Here is an 18,911-nt window from a genome sequence, read left to right as displayed (position 1 = left end):
ACAACCATTATCTCTTGAGGTATAATCAAGCCATCTACTGCATGGCATCGTCAAGTCGTATCTACAAAACCGAGAGGGGTATACGTAATCAAAAACACGCAACAGAAACTAACCACCAGCCAGCCACACGGTCTAACGTATATAACCGATAGGACAAGCGCTTCAGAACCAATAAAACCCTAAAAATCAAGTAGTATCCCGCTTGGCAGTGACTTTCTCCGTCGGCGTAGCAACTCCAGACGGTGTACTCTCTTCAACTTCACCCTCACATCCACTTCCACTCCTACCCTCCAATGCAGCCCTCTTCCTCCCCATCGCATCAAGAGCCATAAGCCTCGCAGTCCGTACAATACTCTCCCTCCCCTCCCACAACGGGAAAAGAATAACTCCAAATGCAGTCCCAAACAACCAAATAATACCCACAACTATCCACCCCGTGAAGAACTTCTTGCTGAAGACATAACCCGTGCCATACATAGGAATCGGCCAGAGAAGGAGGAAGCAGATAACCATGCCGATCGTTAACCCACGAGACATAAAGGCCGCCTTGTTGAGTTTCTTGGTTTCCTCTTCTTCCTCTTGTCTCGTCGATATATTCTCGCCGGGGACGAGTTCGAGATCGACGTGTGCGGCGGCGGCGACGTCCGAGTCGTCGACTTTGCGGATGGCGCGCATAGACTCGTAGTCGTAGTTCTGGGGGCCGAAGATGTATGTAAGAACTGGGGAGAAAACGACGGGGCTGAGCAGGGCGGCGACATTTCCCGCGAGCATGGGATAGTTCGCGCCTGTGGATTCAACAGTGAAAACGCCATACTGGGTTTTTGTTGTGACAAGCCATGCGATTAGGGACATTGCGAGGCCGAGGACGGGCGACGCGGCGGCAGCGATCCAGTTCTGGCCTTTCCAGACGAGGGTCATGGCGCCTGGGAAAACGGCGGAGGAGATGATGACGCCCATGAGGAGGTAAAGGTAACCCATGCCGATGCCAGCGTAGTGGAGACCTGTGGCGAAGGCGGCCATGGCGATTGCGAAGATGATGCAGGAGAGATGGGAGATCCAGACCAGGCGCTTGCCCTTTGCGAAGGGGTTGAGGTAGGCTTGGTAGATGTCGTAGGTGAGGATCGAGGAGACGGCGATGAGCTGCGCGGAGAAGGCAGAGGTGACGGCCATGAAGATCATGAGGGTTGTGCAGACTGCGCCGCTGTAGCCTAGGAGTTCGACGGAGGCAAAAGGGAGCACGAGGCCTGCGGTTACGTCTACGGAAGCTATGCGGCGGGTACCTTCGAGGGCGAGGGCAGATAGGCCCATTGTCGTTGCGCAGAGCCACGGGATTGCGAACCAGCAGAGACCGCCGATGACATACCCAGGGAAAGCGTGGACTGGGTGTGCGGCAATGGCTTTGTTGTAGTATCCGTTGTCTAGGAAGACGGTGCCAAAGTTTCCAACGAGGTTGATAACCCAAAATATGCCACCGTTCTTGGACCTCATAGTCAGGTAACTTCCTTCAGCATTTCCCTCGACGGGGTTACGCCGCGCAGCCTGGACCAGCAAGTCGTACACCTTTGCAGGGGAGCCGAGTTTGTCACTGGTGGCGTACGCGGAGAATGAGAATATAAAGATGATAACGACGATGACAACCGTGTGCATGTAATCAGTAATGAAAGTAGCCTTGATACCACCGAAGAGTGTATAAAGCACCACACCAATTGGTAACAGGAAGCAGGCAGCAACCACTGGGACACCAGTCATGGAGTTCAGAACCGCAGCACCACCGGTAAGCAGCATAGCAGTAACGAGGATATTGGTCATCAAGCAGAAGATGATAAAGACTATATGCACCACGGTACCGTAGCGAGCGCGTATAGCCTCCAGGAAGGTATGTGCATTGGGTGCACGTCTCTTGAGCTCTATGGCGAGCGTTGCAAACAAGATGATCTGAACGGTTGCACCTATTCAAACTTGTCAATATTTAATTCTTGTTCATTTTCCACACCATTGTGAAGTACCAACCTGAGGCATAGAAGAATGGCCCTGAAGTACCGTACTGGTAGGCCACGGCGGATGATTGCAGAAGGGTAGCAGCCCAAGTCCAACTACTCACAACCGCAGATGCCACCAACCCTGACTTGACACTTCGGCCAGCGGTGGAGAACATCTCAGAGGTTATAACTTCATGCTGGTACCTAGTCACTGTTAACACTATTCGAATATCCTGTTGGGCCTGTAGTTATACCTCTTGAGAGCCCAGGTGATGAAAATCATCACCAGGGCAAATGCGAACCCTAACCCAATGATAATACCATAACCAAACGCTTGAGAAAGGGGAGCGGTAAACGTCACAGTCTCGGCACCCGGTGCATCGGGGCCTGCAGTAACAGCAACCATGCTTGGATAATCAGGGAAGGCAAGCGAGGCGTGAGGTTGCTATTGCAGCTAAGAGATTAAAAGGCCCACAGTCCAAAAATGAGTAGTCTGCAATAAGTACTCTTGTGACAGCAAACGAGGAATATCAAAATGCAGAGCGAGTGGTTGATATAAGGCCATACGCCTCCGATCCCGCAGAGTCAGCAACCAAGACCCTTCACGGACAGCAGCGATAGTCAAGCAATGATTGTCGATGGCGATGATAAATAAGAATGATATACGGACCCGGGGTGCAAGCCTCAGCAGGCATTGATAAGAAGCGCATGTTTCGTAATGACCATCGAAGCTTGGCTTTCCGTGGACGATTCCGCCAGATTTCTGCGAGAGAATAGCAATAAGCTCAAATCGACCTAAATCCCTGGATATCGTTATCGTGGTAAACGAGACGGAGTGCTGGCGGTTTGTTGTCATTGGCGAATCGTCTTCTTATCAGCAAAGCTCGCCCTGGTTCTATTGGGCGGGAGAACAAGTTGATAAGCAGGCCCGACAATGAACGGGCCAGCGGGCGGCACTAGGCTACGAAAGCTGTCAATATGAGCAGAAGGCGTATACGGTCGAGATAACGGCTTTTACTCCAATCGCCCACTAATAATCGATAACTGCGTGCGCGGGCTGTTCTGCATCTTCCCCACGGCTTACCCCCAACTCTGGCTGTAACTCGAGCTCCGCATCCGGAGTATACCTATGCGATAAAACCATATATATAACATTACCTAGGTACTCGAAAAGCGCAATGTTATTCGGTTCTAAAGCCGTATAGTTCTTGGGGCTTCTCCTCTGATACGCCTAGCTGGTTAGTCCGGCCATCGCTTATGTACCCCGGGTCCAGGTAACTTACATGTCCTTCTAGATTTCGGAAGATACCTGCATACACACATGGCACATCCTCCGTTGGCCCGTTGTTTAGCATCAGAGGGTGCTTATTCAAGCTTCCCATGTTTCTAGCTGCTGCATGGCTACCTAGCACCGTAGCGTGGGTAATCGTATATACGTTTCGAACATGTGGTTAAGCGAAATACCACGGATATACATCGATCTGTGCACCGATAGCGAGAGAGAGATCTCCTTAGTTCGTGAGGTAGGACTACGTCGTGCGGGGGTCCTTAGTTGGAGAGACTAGTATAATGTACAAATGCATTGTTCCCAATTGTAACTAACTTGACTGACTCTGCATTGACTTTATGCGATACCGAGCACCGAATGCAAACAAAAAAATAATAATAATATTCAACGCAAAACCCATACTGCAGACGGGTATTGGCTCTAAAGGCACTCCAGCAAAGAAAATTTGGGAAAGTTGGTTTCGAGGAACTGTACGTCCCAGGCTCGCCGGCGCAGGGAACGAAACAGAGTAGAGTAACGGGGTATATGTTTTTCGAAGGTTCAGAAATGTTGGAGAGTTCAAATTCGCGCTCCTCGGAAGTCGATGCGTTGCGGAACGGCCGTCATATTCATCGAGCAAGCAATGACCGTTCAACAGTCCGGAACCGAAACCATACTACTAAGATGAACGTCCAGTATCAGTTCTGCACACATCAAACTCGGTCGTTCACGAGTTGAGACGGCGAAATAGGCGATAGGTCGGTCACAACCGCGCAGTCTACGAGGAGAACTTGCGAGTGATCTTGGCAATGACTGGAACGAACACACAAGTCAGTTTTCGATCGAATCAAGCTTAGATCTCAAAAAGGGAAGCACATACCATGGAGTCCAACAACGGAGAAGATGAAGCCTAAGCTGAGAACCAGCACGACAACGGGGTCAACCCTCAGGCCAGGGCTCTCATCCGTGTACAGCTTGAGCATGGTGCTAGAGGAGCCACCAGCACCGGCGGAGCGGGTCGAGCTAGGACGGGCATTTCGGAGAGACTCCTTGTGGTCAGCGGCCGCGCGGCGACGCAAAGCAGCCCGGGGACCACCAGGAGGAGTGGGAGAAGAAGGGCGGTTGACCGAGGAGGCGGAGGCGGCGGCGCCAGTGGACTTGGAATCCGGGCCAGACTCAGCACCAGAGGTCAGAGGGGAAGCAGCGCGAGGGGATGCCTAGAGCAGAGGGGTCGTGTTAGCGATATTGACTCAATTGAGGCTGCATATGGGCGAATCGCAGACGGATTCGCTCCGGAATATGAAGCAGCTGCTTAAGGATCGACAAAAAGGGTCACCCACCATTGTGAGACGAAGCGAAATGAGCGGGCAAAGCAGAGAGCGAAGGTCGATATAAATTACAGAATTAAAGTTGAGAAGCAGAAGAAATTGTTGACTGAGAAGACAAGGAGAGGAAGGGGAGAAGAGGAGAGTCGAAGTCAAGAACTGGTGAGGTGAGGTCTGGAGTCGTCGAAAGGACACGATCACTTTCACTGGCCGGGTATCGTCACGTATTGTCATTTCTCGAACCCCCGGCTCACTCGACCAATTAAACTTTATTATATTGCAACCACTTGGTAATGTTATTTCACCTTCTGCCAGGCGGACAAATCGAAGGTTTCTGAGACTAATGAGCAAGTTGACTGGCTACATAATTAAAGTGAAATACTACCTTAATAAGTTAAATATCAGGTTAATATAGTTACATTTATCTGTGAATAACCTATTGTAAAAGTACCTACAGGAAATATCGAATATAGTCGTGATAATGTGACATGAATGTAGCTAGATAACGGCAGCATAGAGGTATTCATCAAGCAGACGCTATGGGTACTTTGAACTGACATATGAAAGAGTCAAAGAATAAAATAAACAACCCAGACTGTATAGATGGTAAGTAGTCATAACAAACCCCAAGTAAAGTAGGAAAAGGTATCATGTTGTAAATATTCGAAAGACGCCTTAGTTCAATATTCCCGCCGAGACATGGCCGATTGGGCAACGTATATATATCGACCCAATAAACAACAACCAGTCAAACCGAACGAGCCCTCGCTCAATCAATCATCATTCGACCAGGCATCACTTGGCCGTCAACGGCCGTCAACTCGGTGGAATTTTTCTCTGCCTCCTTGTCCTTCTTTTTCTTGTTGATGTGAGGTTTTAATCCCTTGTTGAAGTTGTGCATGCATATGCAGGCATTTATGATGGTCATCACAATCAGAATTAGAGTAATAACAGCAAAGAATGTCAGAGACCGCCGGGCCGGCGTATAGTCATTTTCGGTTTCTGGCTGATACATACGAACCAGCTTGAACAGGAAGTACGCCATGGCCGCAAAATAAAGAAGCTATCAGTAAGTCAGTAAGCCGCTTTTGGCTTCGAACGCGCAGAGGGGGTCGCATACAATAATTGCGATCATTCCTAACAAACTCTCGCGTCGCACGAAGAATGCCGCGGCGAGAAGAATCAAGATCGTTACTGGTACAGCCGCTATGGTGAGGGCAAACTCGCTATCTTTCCTTATCGTAACGATGACAAGGAATTGGACGGTAAATCCAAGGAAGAAGAAAAAATCGAACTTGAGGAGGGCGATGTAAATCTAGTCATATATCAGTACTCAGGTCAAATGCCGAATGGATGAATTCAATCCCACACACCTGGTATGTCAAATAACGGCGCTTCATACGTAAGTCGGCGCTGATATGTTTGTAGATCGACCACGCAAATTCATCATATAGCTTCCACGCAACAATTATCATTAATAATGAACCCATAGCCACAACAATTGGAATGATGATTAGAAACGGTTGAGTTTGTTCCCAGATATCCGGATTGATAACATCGTTATCTGTCAAAACTGCCACGGCTTCTTTGATTTGCTGCACTTGCACGGCACCGTAAACCAATAACCCGACATTACAGAAACACAGTCCGATGACTTGAATGGTGTTCTTGAGTCGAAGCGCATCATATACAAGGAGCAATTCGTATATGAATCCGAAACTGTACAGGGCCAGGAAAGTGGGTATCGTTTTTGATGAGGTCACGATTTCGGCCCTAGGTTCGAGTTGGATTTGGAAATTTGCGAAAACATAACTATAGCATCGAATCCCTCACGTCAGCCTCAAGGATAAAGTACGAAAATCACTTCCAGGGCATAACATACCATTCCAGTGCAAGTGTGATAACTGTTTGTACTAAGGCGACGATGGCGAAGGACCATGTCCACATAGTATTTGGTTTATACATTTTCTTCTTTGGTGGTGGTGGAGTCACATTTATGTATCCTTCTCTCGCGCGAAAACCTCCGTGCTCTCGCCTGAAAGTCGGATCGAACGACCCGCCGAAGAGCGAGGCTCTCGATGTGTTGGAATAAATCTTGACGAATTGCTCCGTTACGGAGCCGGTTTCGTCTGGAAATTCGTTCAGGGAGTGACGGTACAGTATGGCGGTTTACCACCGCGGAGGTGGTAAGCAGGCCGGCAGCGAGTCGTCGTCGACGATGGAGAGGTGCAGTGAGTTCGTTTCGAAGGTCAGGCCTTGTCGTCCCACGGCCACCTCCTCGATGGAGCTTCGCTTTTCGAAGCCTTTTCGAGGTCAAGACAAGTCAGATCGCGAACGGGCCGGCAAGCACCGAGGGGGGCGGATCCCCAGCGATCGTATAATCCGCAATAAAGACCCCTAGAATCGACCGACAGACCGGAGATGGGGCGAGTTGAAGAAAGGGAGAGCGATCGCAGAAGGGGTTTCGAGAAGATGGCTCGGAGTTCCTCAGGCTCCAGGGAGTGCTGAAGATTGCCAAGCCGCCTGTGACACGCCGTGTTTGTCGGGCGGGGGAGGCTCACATGGATCGTAAGGCAACGCAGGGCGAGGGTGGTGGACTGGTGGTGGAAAACCAGCAAAGGCTGAAGACGAAGCGAGCGACGGAAAAACGAATGAATCTCGAGGTCAGAAAGAATGAAGGAGATCGACGGACACGCGGCGGAATTGAAGGCTGGGTCCAGGAACAACAAAGGGAATGAGGGAAAAAGTGGACAAAAAATGAAGACAATTAAATTCAAAGGTTCCAAAACTGGGGGATGCGAAACAGCGGGAGACTCCGGTAATTTCCAGGCCAGCCCAGGTTGCCTGGCAGTGAACCGTGGTTTAAGGAGCAGAGGCGCCGGTGGGACTCCCAGGCACTGGACTGCTTTACGTGGTCCAGAGTCCAGACTGTTGACAGCTAACGGTGGCCTTTTCCTCTTTCTCCCTCTGCGTCCAGCTCTTCAGTAATTAATTATCCCGTCATCCTTCTAAAAATACCCTTGTGCTTGGTGTTATGCCGTCCCTGGCAACACGGCGCGCAGCTTCTCCCGCAGCCAAGGGCACTTGTTTCTCATAAACACCGTTTCCTGTGCTCTGGCCGCGGATTCTCTTCCAGCCCTAAAGCCAACCCAAATCGTGATCTTCACTCAAAAACAACGTGGATTTCATTATTTTTGTCACTACAGCCTGCATGTTGATTGTTGCTACTTACTATTGTTGATCTTGAACCATGATCGTCGCATTAGCAACACGCCCGCTATTTATAGGTGCTGTCCTGCAGCCCGCGAGGCACAAGTCCCTGCAGAAGTTCGATAATTGATGGCCGTCGTAGTGGAATACGAGGGAAAATCCTGCAACGATATGTCCACAGAGCACAATATTGTGCAAAAGTCAAAACAATTGGGAGGGTCGTTCGGCCGTCCACAATTTGTCCACAATAATGATCCCGACTCTGTGGTGCAATCGAATCTCAGGTATGGGGGTCAACACAGTAAATCGACCAATCTTGCGTCAGCGAGACAGCCAAGAACTCCGCCTCGTCGTCGCCCAATAGCTCGAGCCTCGACGGCAGAATGAAATCACAGACGCAACAAGGACCGTGGCCGAGTCCAGACCACGCGTAATCAAACCTCATCTCGGTTGCCGTGGAATGTGGCGGTGTTATAACGCGCAAGCCACTCTGTGCCGTGCAGGGCGAGGAGAGTGACTTCTTGTGGGTGGAAACATCGTCTGATGTAAAACCCCTGCGATCGGAGAGGGTTGATAGTCTAACAGTAGCGTCCTGTGCCCTGTGGACACTTGGACACTCATGATGAGTTGGGTTGTAGTTGAAGGGTTAGGATCCGCTTTAACTCCGGTCGCGTGTGTAAATCCGGATATACTTGCTTTCAAAACTCGGCAGCCGTAGCAGCATTTTGTTGAGATTTCTACCAACATAAACTCACAAGCTATGCAAAGTCCCAAAAGGGCCTCAGGCGTCCTCTACTCGAAATAACTGGCCACATTATTGGGTTACTCTGGACCTGTCGAGTGAANAGATTCCATGCGAGCAATCTAATTGTACAATTGCTCCGCCCCACGGAAGCTGAACCCTGCATCCCTCCTTGTATAGGCGACTCAATAGGATTTCAGGCCTAACATTATCAATGATATATGCGCAACGACTCAGCCATTGCTACCAGGACAGTTTTTCGTAAAACAACTTGGGATCAAAACAAAAATGTCTATTACTCTACACTCCACGTGAACAATACCGCTCTCCTCAGCCCACCCAAGTAGGCGGTGAGCCCACCACTGTGACAAAAACAGAAAAAAAAAATATCGCAAATTCCCCTCCTCTTCTTTTCTTCCCCCAAGCGCCATCCCCCCAATGCTGCGTTTCTTTGCTACACACGACAGGATGCTCGCCGTCCTGTCACCGGCATGACACCCCGCATCATCCGGTCCAACCCCTTGCAAATGAGAAATTCGGAGGAATCTTCAACCCACCAACCCGCCTCTTTTTTCCTCGCCTTCTTGGATGAGGAAGAGGGGCCGGTGCAGCCCGCAAGGGTCTGGTGTGAGCACATCTGCAATTGGCATCAGAAACATCGGGGCCGTGGAATTTCTTTTTCTCGGGTTTTCCCCTTGGGAGAGTCATTGCGAAGATTGTGTGTGTCCCTTCCCGGGGCACGACACTTTAGTGCAATACGCAGCATGCCGCGCCAGCTACCACTACTAGCTGGTAGATGTGGTATAATTCGATTCCGATTATTCTGGGGGGATGGCGCTTCACTTCTTTTTCTTAAGGTTAGTTTGCTCTGCCCTTCAGGCGAGAATTGCCTAGTGGGTGCTGGAAAGGGTGGTTTTTGTGACCTTGCTAATTTGTTGGGTCTGGGGCGTGAGTCCCTTAGGATTGTTGGGTGAGGGAGTTGATCAAATCTGATTCTGGGTGTAAGGAATGTGAGTTGGTATTTGATGCCCTGAGATACTGTGAATTGATGCTCGCTCGCATCATCCAAAATAATGTGTCGGACTAGTTTACGAATAAGATATGAGTAAAACTCGATTGGTAAACAAGTAACGCGTAACACCGTCAATCGCTTGATATCTAGAATGGATATTATGGTAGAAGACTTCCATCCTCAGTAGGATAACGTCAAACATCCAGGAGTATTTTGACACAGTAAAAAGAAAAGAGGAAAGAAAAAAGTAAACAGGGAGAGGTATGTAATCATTTCCACCTTCATGCATCCCTTTCGTGATCATAACGGTTCAGTTCATATCACCACGGGCCGCGCTCACTCCTCATCACCGATCTGTGGAAAGTTCCATTGGTACACATTCTTCGCTTTCATAGTCTTTAGGGTGAACTTGGTGAACACTTACCTTGGGTGCGAGGTAGAACCTCAGGTGACCACTTCCGAGGCCATACTCGACGAGAAGAGGAACCTCCTGGGAGAGCGAGAGGCTCACTGTGCTGGAAAGGTTTGTGGCCTTGCAGAAGTTGACAAGGTACTTAAGGGAGAATGTGAGGGCAACAGGTTCGCTGAGAACGATCGAGACGTTCTGGTCGGGCTTATCAACGCTTGTGTGCTGGCGGATGGTAACCGAACCGTTGCCGATGTCACCGGAGCAGGAGAATTTGACGCCTTCCTTTGTTGCTTCGATCACAACTGAAAATTGCTAGTTAGTCACAGCCCAACAATAATCGGACCCGCGCCAAAAATCGAAGAGAACACACGCACCGGAATCAGAAAGAGCATTAAGATCTCTGCAAATCCGCTGGAATTCCGCTGAGGGCATCTCCACTGTAGCAGCGTACTCTGTTTCGGGAATAGCCAAGTGCTCTTGGTCAATGTCCATCAGTTTGATGTCGTATTCGCTGAGTCTGTCCGTCTCGGCACTCTCGAACATCAAGTTAACGACATCTGGAGAGTCGTCCGCCTTCAGGGTCAAGATGTCTTCGTTCTGAGCAGCGCGGAGGACCTTGGTCAAGGAGACCAGGTCGATACCGATGGGGATGTTGCGGTCACAGCGGTAGGGGGAGAAGCCTTCAGCCTTCAGAAGCATGGACACAAGGGCAACGTGGGAGTTGTCCATAGCCTGAAGGGCGATTCCGGAGTCATTGCAATCGAAATTGCAGTACTGTACGAGATCTTTAATGGCGTCGACAACCTAAATTGTGGGGAGCTTGGTGAGCAACTGGTCGGGATACACGATCCTTGATTGGGTTGATACATACGCGCTTGAGCAGACTGGCTTGTTCTAGGCGAGCTTCCAACACTGTTCTCCTGGTCAAACAAGTCTCAATCTAATAATCCGCTCCCAGCTACTTACTCTTGAGGACTGTGGTGTTGAGTAAGGATGCGGTGAAGGCGGGGTTGTGCGATTGAGAGGAGATGGGGCAAGCGGAGATCAATTAATTCTGGATAGACGAAAGGATTGTCAGATCCGTTTAATGGAAACAAGAGACTGCTGTTAGGAACTCACAAGTAATATGGGAGAGAATTGAGTGGTGAAAGAGCTGGAGGAGAGAAATGTCAAGGCCAGAGAGATGTTCGCGTTCTGGTGGGTCGTGTAAGGCTCGCGTCGTGTTAATTAGACCAAATTGGGCTTAGTTCGGTGGCAGCGTGTCCAAGCTCCAGCCTCAGAACAAAGGCTGGGAGGTGGTCGCTTTGGAAAAAGAGAGCGTTCAGTATTAAACAATTGTTTATTGATGGTATATACTGAGGTAACAGTTATCGTGAACCAAGGAAACCTGCCATTCCGTTTTCCCACAGCAAAACGCCCGAGATCCAAAAAATAATAAGGTACAATGGATAAGGTATTTTACAAACGAAATCCAAAGTATCCAACCCGAGTAACAAAATGTGCCAGACAAGTGAGAAAGAAATAAATATAAGAAATACCCTTAACGCCAGGCTCCAGCCAAATCTATACGGTCTGGGTATCAATCACGAGTTGGGAACGAGCGACGGAACAGTTCTGAGTCAAGGTATATGCAGAAGTAAAGCGAAAAGTAAACCAACCGGCTTCGTGCGACGAAAGCCGGGCGTTGTTCAGAGACTTGTGACCCGTTTCGATTGTATGGTTCGAGGTCGCTGCTTGATCACCATTTCGAGCTCTTTCAGCATGTGAGTATTGGCGTCTGTCCGGTCTCTCGCAGCAGCCTGTTTAGCACGATCTTCTTTTACCCGCGCAATGCGCTCTTCTCGCGTCAGGGACTGCCTCTTGTTCTTTCGCGCCGGAAGGGCGACAGCCTCAAATATCTCTTCGGCGTCGTCAATGTTGTAGTTTATACCCGAGACTGGCCGGCTCTCGCCATTCAAGGCTTTCAGCGCGTCGGATGGACTACCTTCTACCGCGGTAGTGCCTCCCAAACTAGGTGTAGGTGATAAGGGGAAAAGTCCACTGGGCGGCCGTGAGCGAGCGGTATTGGACTCCTTGTCCAGACTCGTGAGACTAGCCTTGCCGGCTTCCCATTCTTGTAGTAAGCTCTTGATATCTGTTCCGATGGATTCATACTGAGCCAAGAGCGATGCCTCTAGCTCACTGGTGTCAGTACGATCTAAATCACTTGTAGATGCTTCCTTGAAAATGTGCATCTTTGCGTGAAGGGCACGAATCCCCTGCGAAAGCGAGTTCAATTTCCGAAACTGGGAACGGAGGCGTTCCTTGCCCGGAGAAGCCGTTGGGAGTGGCGATGGCGGAATAGCATCGGCCGTACTATCTTCTTCGTTGAGAATATGGGTCATCCTTTGCATGCTGTCGCCAGTTAGTGCTGTCAGGTTTCGCATCTGTTCAACTGCCGTGCTCCATCTCGTAATATCGGAGCCGCCTCCGTCTGCTCCGAGAGCCAAAAGACAGCAAAGAATGCTCTTTCTGACGAGATATAGCCGTCCAAAAAGTGTTCGAAGACCGCGTAGGGAAAACTGGTCTTCTGTTTCTCGATCACCAAACGCGGTTTCAATCTCCGCCAGTTCTTCTGGTGAAATGTCATAAATGTCGTAATATTTGGCAAGGTTGGAGCTGTCTGTTAATGGTTCTAGTGTATGCTGCGCCTGGATATATTGGCCTAGCATGGAATAGAAGCATTCCGATACGGTGCGACGAAGTCTCAGGCACCGTCGGACCTGAGTCTGGTCTTCAAGTCTACTTATCGGTGGCAGTGGTGTACTTCTATTGGCAAGTTAGTACATTACTTTCACCTGGTGTTATGTCTATGGGGGATACTTGCATGCGGTAACCTCTTGACACTAGTTCAACCTCTTGTATAAACACTACAGATGCCGACGCCGCAGAATCAAATCCCTGGGCGTTGCCAATTAAATGGGCAGCTGCATCGACAGCTTGATGTCGGAGGTACTTAAGCCATTGACGTCTTGCGAAGGCATAAAACAACACCCCCAGCACTGGGACTAGCACTAATAAGACGCCCACCTTTCGAGGATTGATGCTCGTCCCCGTCCGAGGTCGGCTCCAGTGTAATAACCAGGCAATCGAGAATGAGGTCGAAGCCGTCACGAACGCACCTTGTAGGCCGAACGTCGTAGATATTGCAGGGAGGTCCGTTGGGGCCGTATTGGACAGAACGTCATTGGCAGATGTGTAGGAGGGGGCACTATGTTCGTTCAATAGCTGCGAGGCAACAATCACATAACCAAATTGTTCCAGGAACCTCTCATTGTCATTCCGGCCAAGACGCGCATTCAGGACCGACTAAACGTCATCATTAGCGTCTATACTCTTCACGGTATATTGTTTGCATGTAAACATACAGCGCAGACATCGTATAGCCGTCCCAATGCAGCAGTTTGTCGTGAGGCTTTGAGGTTCAGGGGCTTGGGGAGTTTGTTTCGTATACGCGTCTGGAATTTCGACGCTCCTCGGGGAGCGAAGTCGGCGGTGGTCGAATCAGATAAGTCGTCTCCGTTCTCAGGCTCTTTAACGGTCCAGTCTGGGTCGTGTTCACCTTCTCCTGAAACACCCCAACGTCAATCCCATTCAGTTCGAAAACGATTGGCAAACAACAAACTAACCTCGTAGATATTCGGCCAGGGGCGAATTCTCATAAACCAGAGCTTCCATGACTTGTGCTCATTCCGTGTGTTTCGTCAACGGGGGAGGCGTCCTGGTGGCTTCGGAGCGGACTTGCGTTAAACGAGCAGGCGGTATGCAGTACGTGGTAGAGGCGACGGGTGACGTGAGGCGGAGTTGTATCTTGGGGAATAACTATTGAAAGCAACGTGCTACTTCAGGGCCATCTCTTTGAACTCCTGAACGAGACGCTACTGACTACCAGAAAGGAGCAGATGCCGAAATTAAGGGAATCAAGCGAGGAGGCTCGGTGACTATGCGGGCAAAAATAGGGATGTTATTTCAAGCAGGATCAGAAGCTGCAGTGTGCAAATTACACTGGCTGGTGAATATGCAGGACAGAACTTAATGCAGCGTGCCACGTTGGAGATCAGTTGGCCGGCTGGCGGCGTGTCTGGGGAAAGGGAGAGTGAATCAGTGGTGGGATCACAGGTCTTCAACGGCCTGGCCGGAGCTACTGCTGGTAAGAGTAACGGCTCAACGACTGGGCGACTCGCCCCACTATTAATCTCTAGACAGTAGATACCCCGACCCGAGCATCCAGAGCAGAACCACGGAAAACGCAGGATTTATGATAACAATCGTCAGTGTTGATGTTTGTTTGGCCAGGTACTCTCGTGATGTCTTCCCCTCCGTGGTGGGCCGAGGTCCCAACAGCCGTGTCTGATCTTCAGGTGTTCGTAACAGAGTCCCTCGGATCCAGGTATAAGGTTTGTTTCAGTTTGACACGCAGAGCAGGGGAAACTCGGACTCTCCAGGGGTCGGGTTGACTGTCAATAGTCCCCTTGCTACCAGGACAAAAGTGAGGCTGTATCTCGAAGAGAACACCTCTGCAGGAATATATATAGTTTGTAACCATGCCTCCTTTTCGCACGGCTGGAGTGTCGAAGGGACCAGGATCTGTCAATTTAATCGTCCTTCTATGGGCAGAGTAATTTTACTCGCATGTATCGAACCGCAAGGACGAGGGGGTCATGCCCGTCCTTCGGAAGAAAACATGGTCATAACGATTGATAAGGATTCAACCCGCCAGTGAAGAATAACAAACTGGTGTTCATCAACTTGTCGTTTATTGCCTTTTTCACTGCAAATAATTGCCCGGTAATCATAACAACCCCCGATGGTCTAGTTGGATATGGCGTTCGGCTGTAATATCACGTGGTGCAACAGTACCTCTTTGTAACCGAAAGGTCGCCGGCTCGATTCCGGCTCGGGGGAGTTATATCTTTTTTCCTTTTCTTTTTTGACCTCCCGAATACCCATAGGTGTGAGTTTTTAGCCCCTGAAGATTGTATCAGCATTTACCATACAATAGGAACGGCCTGCGCTGTCCCAACCGGCAGCCAACTTGTTTGTGCAGGAGCGCGGAATAATTCATCGAATCAGTGAAGGTTATGTCTCATGTATACTGGTTGCCCCGTGCAACCAGTCGCGCAGCCAAACCGTCAACACCGCGTCTTGTCTCGCTGCGGGCAGACGATTGAACCTCAATTTTGGGTAGCAGTTGACAAACTATATTTTCCACTGTTTGTCTCAATTCTAAATCCATCCACTGTACTTCGCATAGATACGATTCCTCGAACATACGTTACATATTTGTGTATTAAGCCAAATCGGCCCACTTTGCTCTTTGCCTTCCATTCGGCATTATTTCAGCATCTGGCTGTCGCGGACCGACAAAGTTCGACCACACATGCCAGATCGATCAGAAAATGTCCAGCTTATTGCAAGAAGTTGGAACACCTTGTCCCCCACGGTCGAGAAGTTCCAGAGCCAGCGAAGAAAGCGGCAACGGAAGTGACCCATTCGACAGCCTGTGGGACGATGGCCTCGGAGATTACGATGACACGAGGAACCTCGAGTTCACAACCGAAATCCGACCTCCAATTCTAACCAGAGCCAAACCGAAACGACGAGCGAAGGCCAATACATCCTTCACCATACATAGCGACCAGGATGAGAAACCTGCACAGCCAGCGGTTAGACCGAAGAGAGACCTCAAACCGGCTATCAGTACCACGACTCGCAAATCATCCCTGCTTGCACAGCCAGCACAAAGGTTTCGTCCTAGAGTCAGCTTTGCTCCTAGCCCACTGAAACATTCACAGCAGAGGGATGAGATTGAGCCTAAAAAGCGAAGCACGGGGCCGAACGCCCAGAAGAATAATGACCTCCTCAAGCGAATCAGTGGGAAGGCAGACGAGGTCATTGTCAAAGATGCGTTAAAGAAGGACGTACGACGAAACACTGTCTATATACCCCCTGAAGACACAACGGTGGCTAGTGTGTTCATGGGTCTTTTTAGCCCGCTGAAGTCTAACAAGCTCGAAAATTATACTTCAGAGAATACCCAGGTCGGCAGCCTCGAATCTCAGATCGCGAGGAAAAAACAAGCGAAACAGCTCGCTGCGTCGTCTCCCTGTCGTGCTGCTCTGCAACCAAGCTCGAAGATCGCTCAAGAACCGGCGGTTATGTCTGACATACCAGGGCGAAATGGCGGCAAGGAGAATATACCCCCTGGAATGGCGCGGATTGAGGTCAACGGAAAGAAGCCCTCACCGATTACACAGGGTAAGGGCGCAGGCGATAAATTGGGTCAATCAAAGTCGGTAAGAGATGGGCCGGGCATACTCCCTGGTGCAAATGGCTCTACCAAGCCTCTTGCAGCGAGAACGGTCAATAAACCCGTAAAGAAGGTCGCTAGCCACGTCTCCCTCCAGAAATCAGTTACAAATATCACTGAGAAGACGCAATCGCTGGATACTGGGACCAAGGACCCAGTTACAAGGCGATCTACCTTGTCGAAGTCCTTGAAGTCTTCAAGATCGGTAATGAACCCAACCGAACGAAATAATCTGAAACGTCTCAACCATCAGTATCCACTGTCTTCAGGAGCTATTACGAACCCTGCAATGTACGATGACGATTGGCTTTCACACCAGGAAGTGATATTGACCCAGTTGATCAATGGACTTTTTGGAAACACAGAAAGCCCTGATCCGGATGAGCCTGCCATACTGCGACACGAGTTCCTCCTGCTTTATCAGGGAGCTTATTTCACCAATCTTTACAAAAGGCTTCAGGCGTCACTGATGTATGGTGCCCTATCAATACCCCAAAATATCGTCCTCAAAAATAGTCGACTCCGGCAGGACTTGGGGATGAAGCGCAGGTTTATCGATATTTGGCTTCAGACTTACGAGCCGAATGCACTTAGGGCTGCACTGGAGACAGTCATTGGGAGGGTAATCCCAGTTACCCAGATAAGTTCAAGCAATTTCAAGATATCAAAGGATGGAGCTTCCTCACAGAAAGAGAAAGGTTTGACGAGACGACTTGAAAATTTCTTGGACGCATTCCTTGTGCAGAATCAGGACATGGATCGGAATCGCAGCGACTTCAGCTCGAGCGACCGCGAGACTTTGGCTGCTGCGTATCGCCGAACTGTTCACCGCAGCATTATGCTCGTCATTCTTTTGGATAAGGCTAGGGAATGCTCGGAGACGTCATTTTCTCGTTGTCTGTTCCTTCCCTCATCGCCCTATAAGTCTTCTCTTGCGGTGCTCCAGGCATTGAGTCGGTTTTTACTACCTTCATGTGGAGATGTTGGCAAAGCGGTTGCACAAATTGACTGCCAGTTAACCTACGAGCAGCACCCACTCGAAGAGTATGAGTACGAGATATCTAATCTTGCTGTTGACCTGAGAGATGGTGTGAGACTGACCAGGGTCGTGGAATTGCTTCTTTATCCCTCAACGTCCTTAGATGACTGCCACTGGCCACTTTCCCGACAACTGAAGTTCCCCTGCCTGGGCCGCGCAGTGAAAGTGTTCAACGTGAAAACCGCCCTGGATGCGTTTGCCTCTACGGATGAGGGTAGACAGCTTGTCGACAACGTCCGCGCTGCAGACATCGTCGATGGGCATCGTGAAAAGACAATTGCACTATTATGGGGCCTTGTTAGCAATTGGGGTCTGTCTGGGTTGCTTGATATTAATGATTTGAGAGAGGAAATCAACCAGTTGAAGAAGAGGGTTATACTGCCAAACGAACCCGGAAACCCAGGGGCAACGCTTGAACACACTGAAACCGATGAGCCCCCTGTGCTTCTCAAGCAATGGGCCTCTCTTGTGACCCAGCTGAGAGGCCTAGATCCCGAAAACCTCAATTCGAACCTAGCGGATGGCGCTGTCTACGAGTGTATCTTGGATGAATACGAAAGTTACATTCTGGCCGCCAGACAGGACTCAGCGTCAACACAAAGCAAAATTACCCTAGAAGATCGTCTACGGATTCTAGGGTGCAGTACACAATTCAGTGAGTCCGCCCTCCGCACCAAAACGAGCTATAGCTAACAGTTACAGTCAACATTGTCTCCCCGAGCTCCAAACCTAGCATTCTCAACTCCACTTCCTCAACCGGTGCCGTCGCGTTCCTTTGCTCCAGGCTCCTCCCAGTTGCTAAGCGTGTTCGCGCAACGCTGGTACTCCAAAACGCATGGCGACGCGTCCTCAACCACCGAGAGATCCAGAAACGGATAATGGCAAAGGACGTTGCGCGGCAATGCGCAGCAGTCGTGCAGACCCGGGATCAGATCATCTGGGCGAAGGGTGTCATCGTGCATTGGTGGAGACTCAACAAGACCAGACGGAGAAGAAGAGCGACTGCATCAACGATCCCCATGACAAAAATGATGACGAAAACGAGGATACAGGGCAGGAAATCTACCAAGATCCCCCTGCGTTGCGGGAATTAAATACTCCAATAGCTTTTTTGTTTTGTATGTGTCTGATGGGTGCATTGGCTGGGTATTGACATTCATTTTGCATTCGTGGCGTTTATTTCTTTTGCCTGACTTGATACTCTCATTCCATACTTCTTTCCTTTTGTTACTCGAGAGTGCCCTGCAGACATGAAACAGACCGAACAACTGGTGCGGTTACTCGTATTTTGATCCTTCCTGTCTACCTTGCTTATAGATCAAGATGAGCTGGGCCCGGTGGCAGCAGCACTCCCCCACACTGCCGTCATTGAACATTAGGGCCCATCTGCGGTCTTCAATAGGAGCACAGAGTCGACGACCCCGACAAGGGTATACGTAGTCACCCCAGCCCCGACTTTGAGAGATTTGAACCCCGACTCGTCCCCAGACACGTTTCAGATCATGCATTGCCCCCCGTCATAATCCGCACCTCTCCAGGTTGACGCAGCGCTATACACTGCCCCTATGGTGGACGGAGT

The 18,911-nt window shown here is 49.9% G+C and overlaps 6 protein-coding genes and 1 non-coding gene across 7 annotated transcripts; 2 read left to right on the top strand and 5 right to left on the bottom strand.

The window, feature by feature from the left end:
- Positions 1-186: 186 nt before the first annotated feature.
- Positions 187-2,385, bottom strand: ASPSYDRAFT_55274 (sodium:solute symporter family protein; the record flags this gene model as incomplete). The annotated part of the gene is made up of 3 exons (XM_040849011.1): positions 187-1,949; positions 2,011-2,183; positions 2,234-2,385. 3 exons carry the CDS (start codon positions 2,383-2,385, stop codon positions 187-189), a joined length of 2,088 nt encoding a protein of 695 aa, XP_040706195.1.
- A 1,639-nt stretch (positions 2,386-4,024) lies between these two features.
- ASPSYDRAFT_28028 (SEC61-beta family protein) lies at positions 4,025-4,589 on the bottom strand (the record flags this gene model as incomplete). The annotated part of the gene is made up of 3 exons (XM_040844467.1): positions 4,025-4,059; positions 4,127-4,463; positions 4,587-4,589. The coding sequence occupies 3 exons, from the start codon at positions 4,587-4,589 to the stop codon at positions 4,025-4,027; spliced, it is 375 nt and encodes a 124-aa protein (XP_040706194.1).
- Positions 4,590-5,235: 646 nt separating this feature from the next.
- ASPSYDRAFT_1167669 (uncharacterized protein) lies at positions 5,236-6,536 on the bottom strand (the record flags this gene model as incomplete). The annotated part of the gene is made up of 4 exons (XM_040840192.1): positions 5,236-5,634; positions 5,692-5,886; positions 5,945-6,383; positions 6,454-6,536. 4 exons carry the CDS (start codon positions 6,534-6,536, stop codon positions 5,341-5,343), a joined length of 1,011 nt encoding a protein of 336 aa, XP_040706193.1. The 3' UTR covers positions 5,236-5,340.
- A 3,345-nt stretch (positions 6,537-9,881) lies between these two features.
- On the bottom strand, positions 9,882-10,857 carry ASPSYDRAFT_145538 (proliferating cell nuclear antigen; the record flags this gene model as incomplete). The annotated part of the gene is made up of 3 exons (XM_040841532.1): positions 9,882-10,246; positions 10,319-10,748; positions 10,816-10,857. Coding segments are annotated over 3 exons (837 nt in total), but the record flags the coding sequence as incomplete, so codon positions are not given.
- Positions 10,858-11,505: 648 nt separating this feature from the next.
- ASPSYDRAFT_640555 (vezatin family protein) lies at positions 11,506-14,000 on the bottom strand. The gene is made up of 4 exons (XM_040850268.1): positions 13,613-14,000; positions 13,352-13,551; positions 12,811-13,292; positions 11,506-12,752 (listed from the first exon to the last, which is right to left on the bottom strand). The coding sequence occupies exons 1-4, from the start codon at positions 13,659-13,661 to the stop codon at positions 11,633-11,635; spliced, it is 1,851 nt and encodes a 616-aa protein (XP_040706191.1). The 5' UTR covers positions 13,662-14,000; the 3' UTR covers positions 11,506-11,632.
- Positions 14,001-14,784: 784 nt separating this feature from the next.
- Positions 14,785-14,888, top strand: ASPSYDRAFT_t43. Its single transcript has one exon. It is a non-coding gene; the product is annotated as a tRNA-Tyr (tRNA).
- A 494-nt stretch (positions 14,889-15,382) lies between these two features.
- sha1 (putative calmodulin-binding protein Sha1) lies at positions 15,383-18,426 on the top strand (the record flags this gene model as incomplete). The annotated part of the gene is made up of 2 exons (XM_040849009.1): positions 15,383-17,987; positions 18,035-18,426. 2 exons carry the CDS (start codon positions 15,383-15,385, stop codon positions 18,424-18,426), a joined length of 2,997 nt encoding a protein of 998 aa, XP_040706190.1.
- Between the last annotated feature and the right edge of the window lie 485 nt (positions 18,427-18,911).

This window comes from Aspergillus sydowii (genome assembly GCF_001890705.1).
Source record: "Aspergillus sydowii CBS 593.65 unplaced genomic scaffold ASPSYscaffold_2, whole genome shotgun sequence".
Classification (NCBI taxonomy): domain Eukaryota; kingdom Fungi; phylum Ascomycota; class Eurotiomycetes; order Eurotiales; family Aspergillaceae; genus Aspergillus; species Aspergillus sydowii.
The sequence above is the reverse complement of the archived record's forward strand: the minus strand, read 5'-3'. Positions and strand labels throughout refer to the sequence as shown.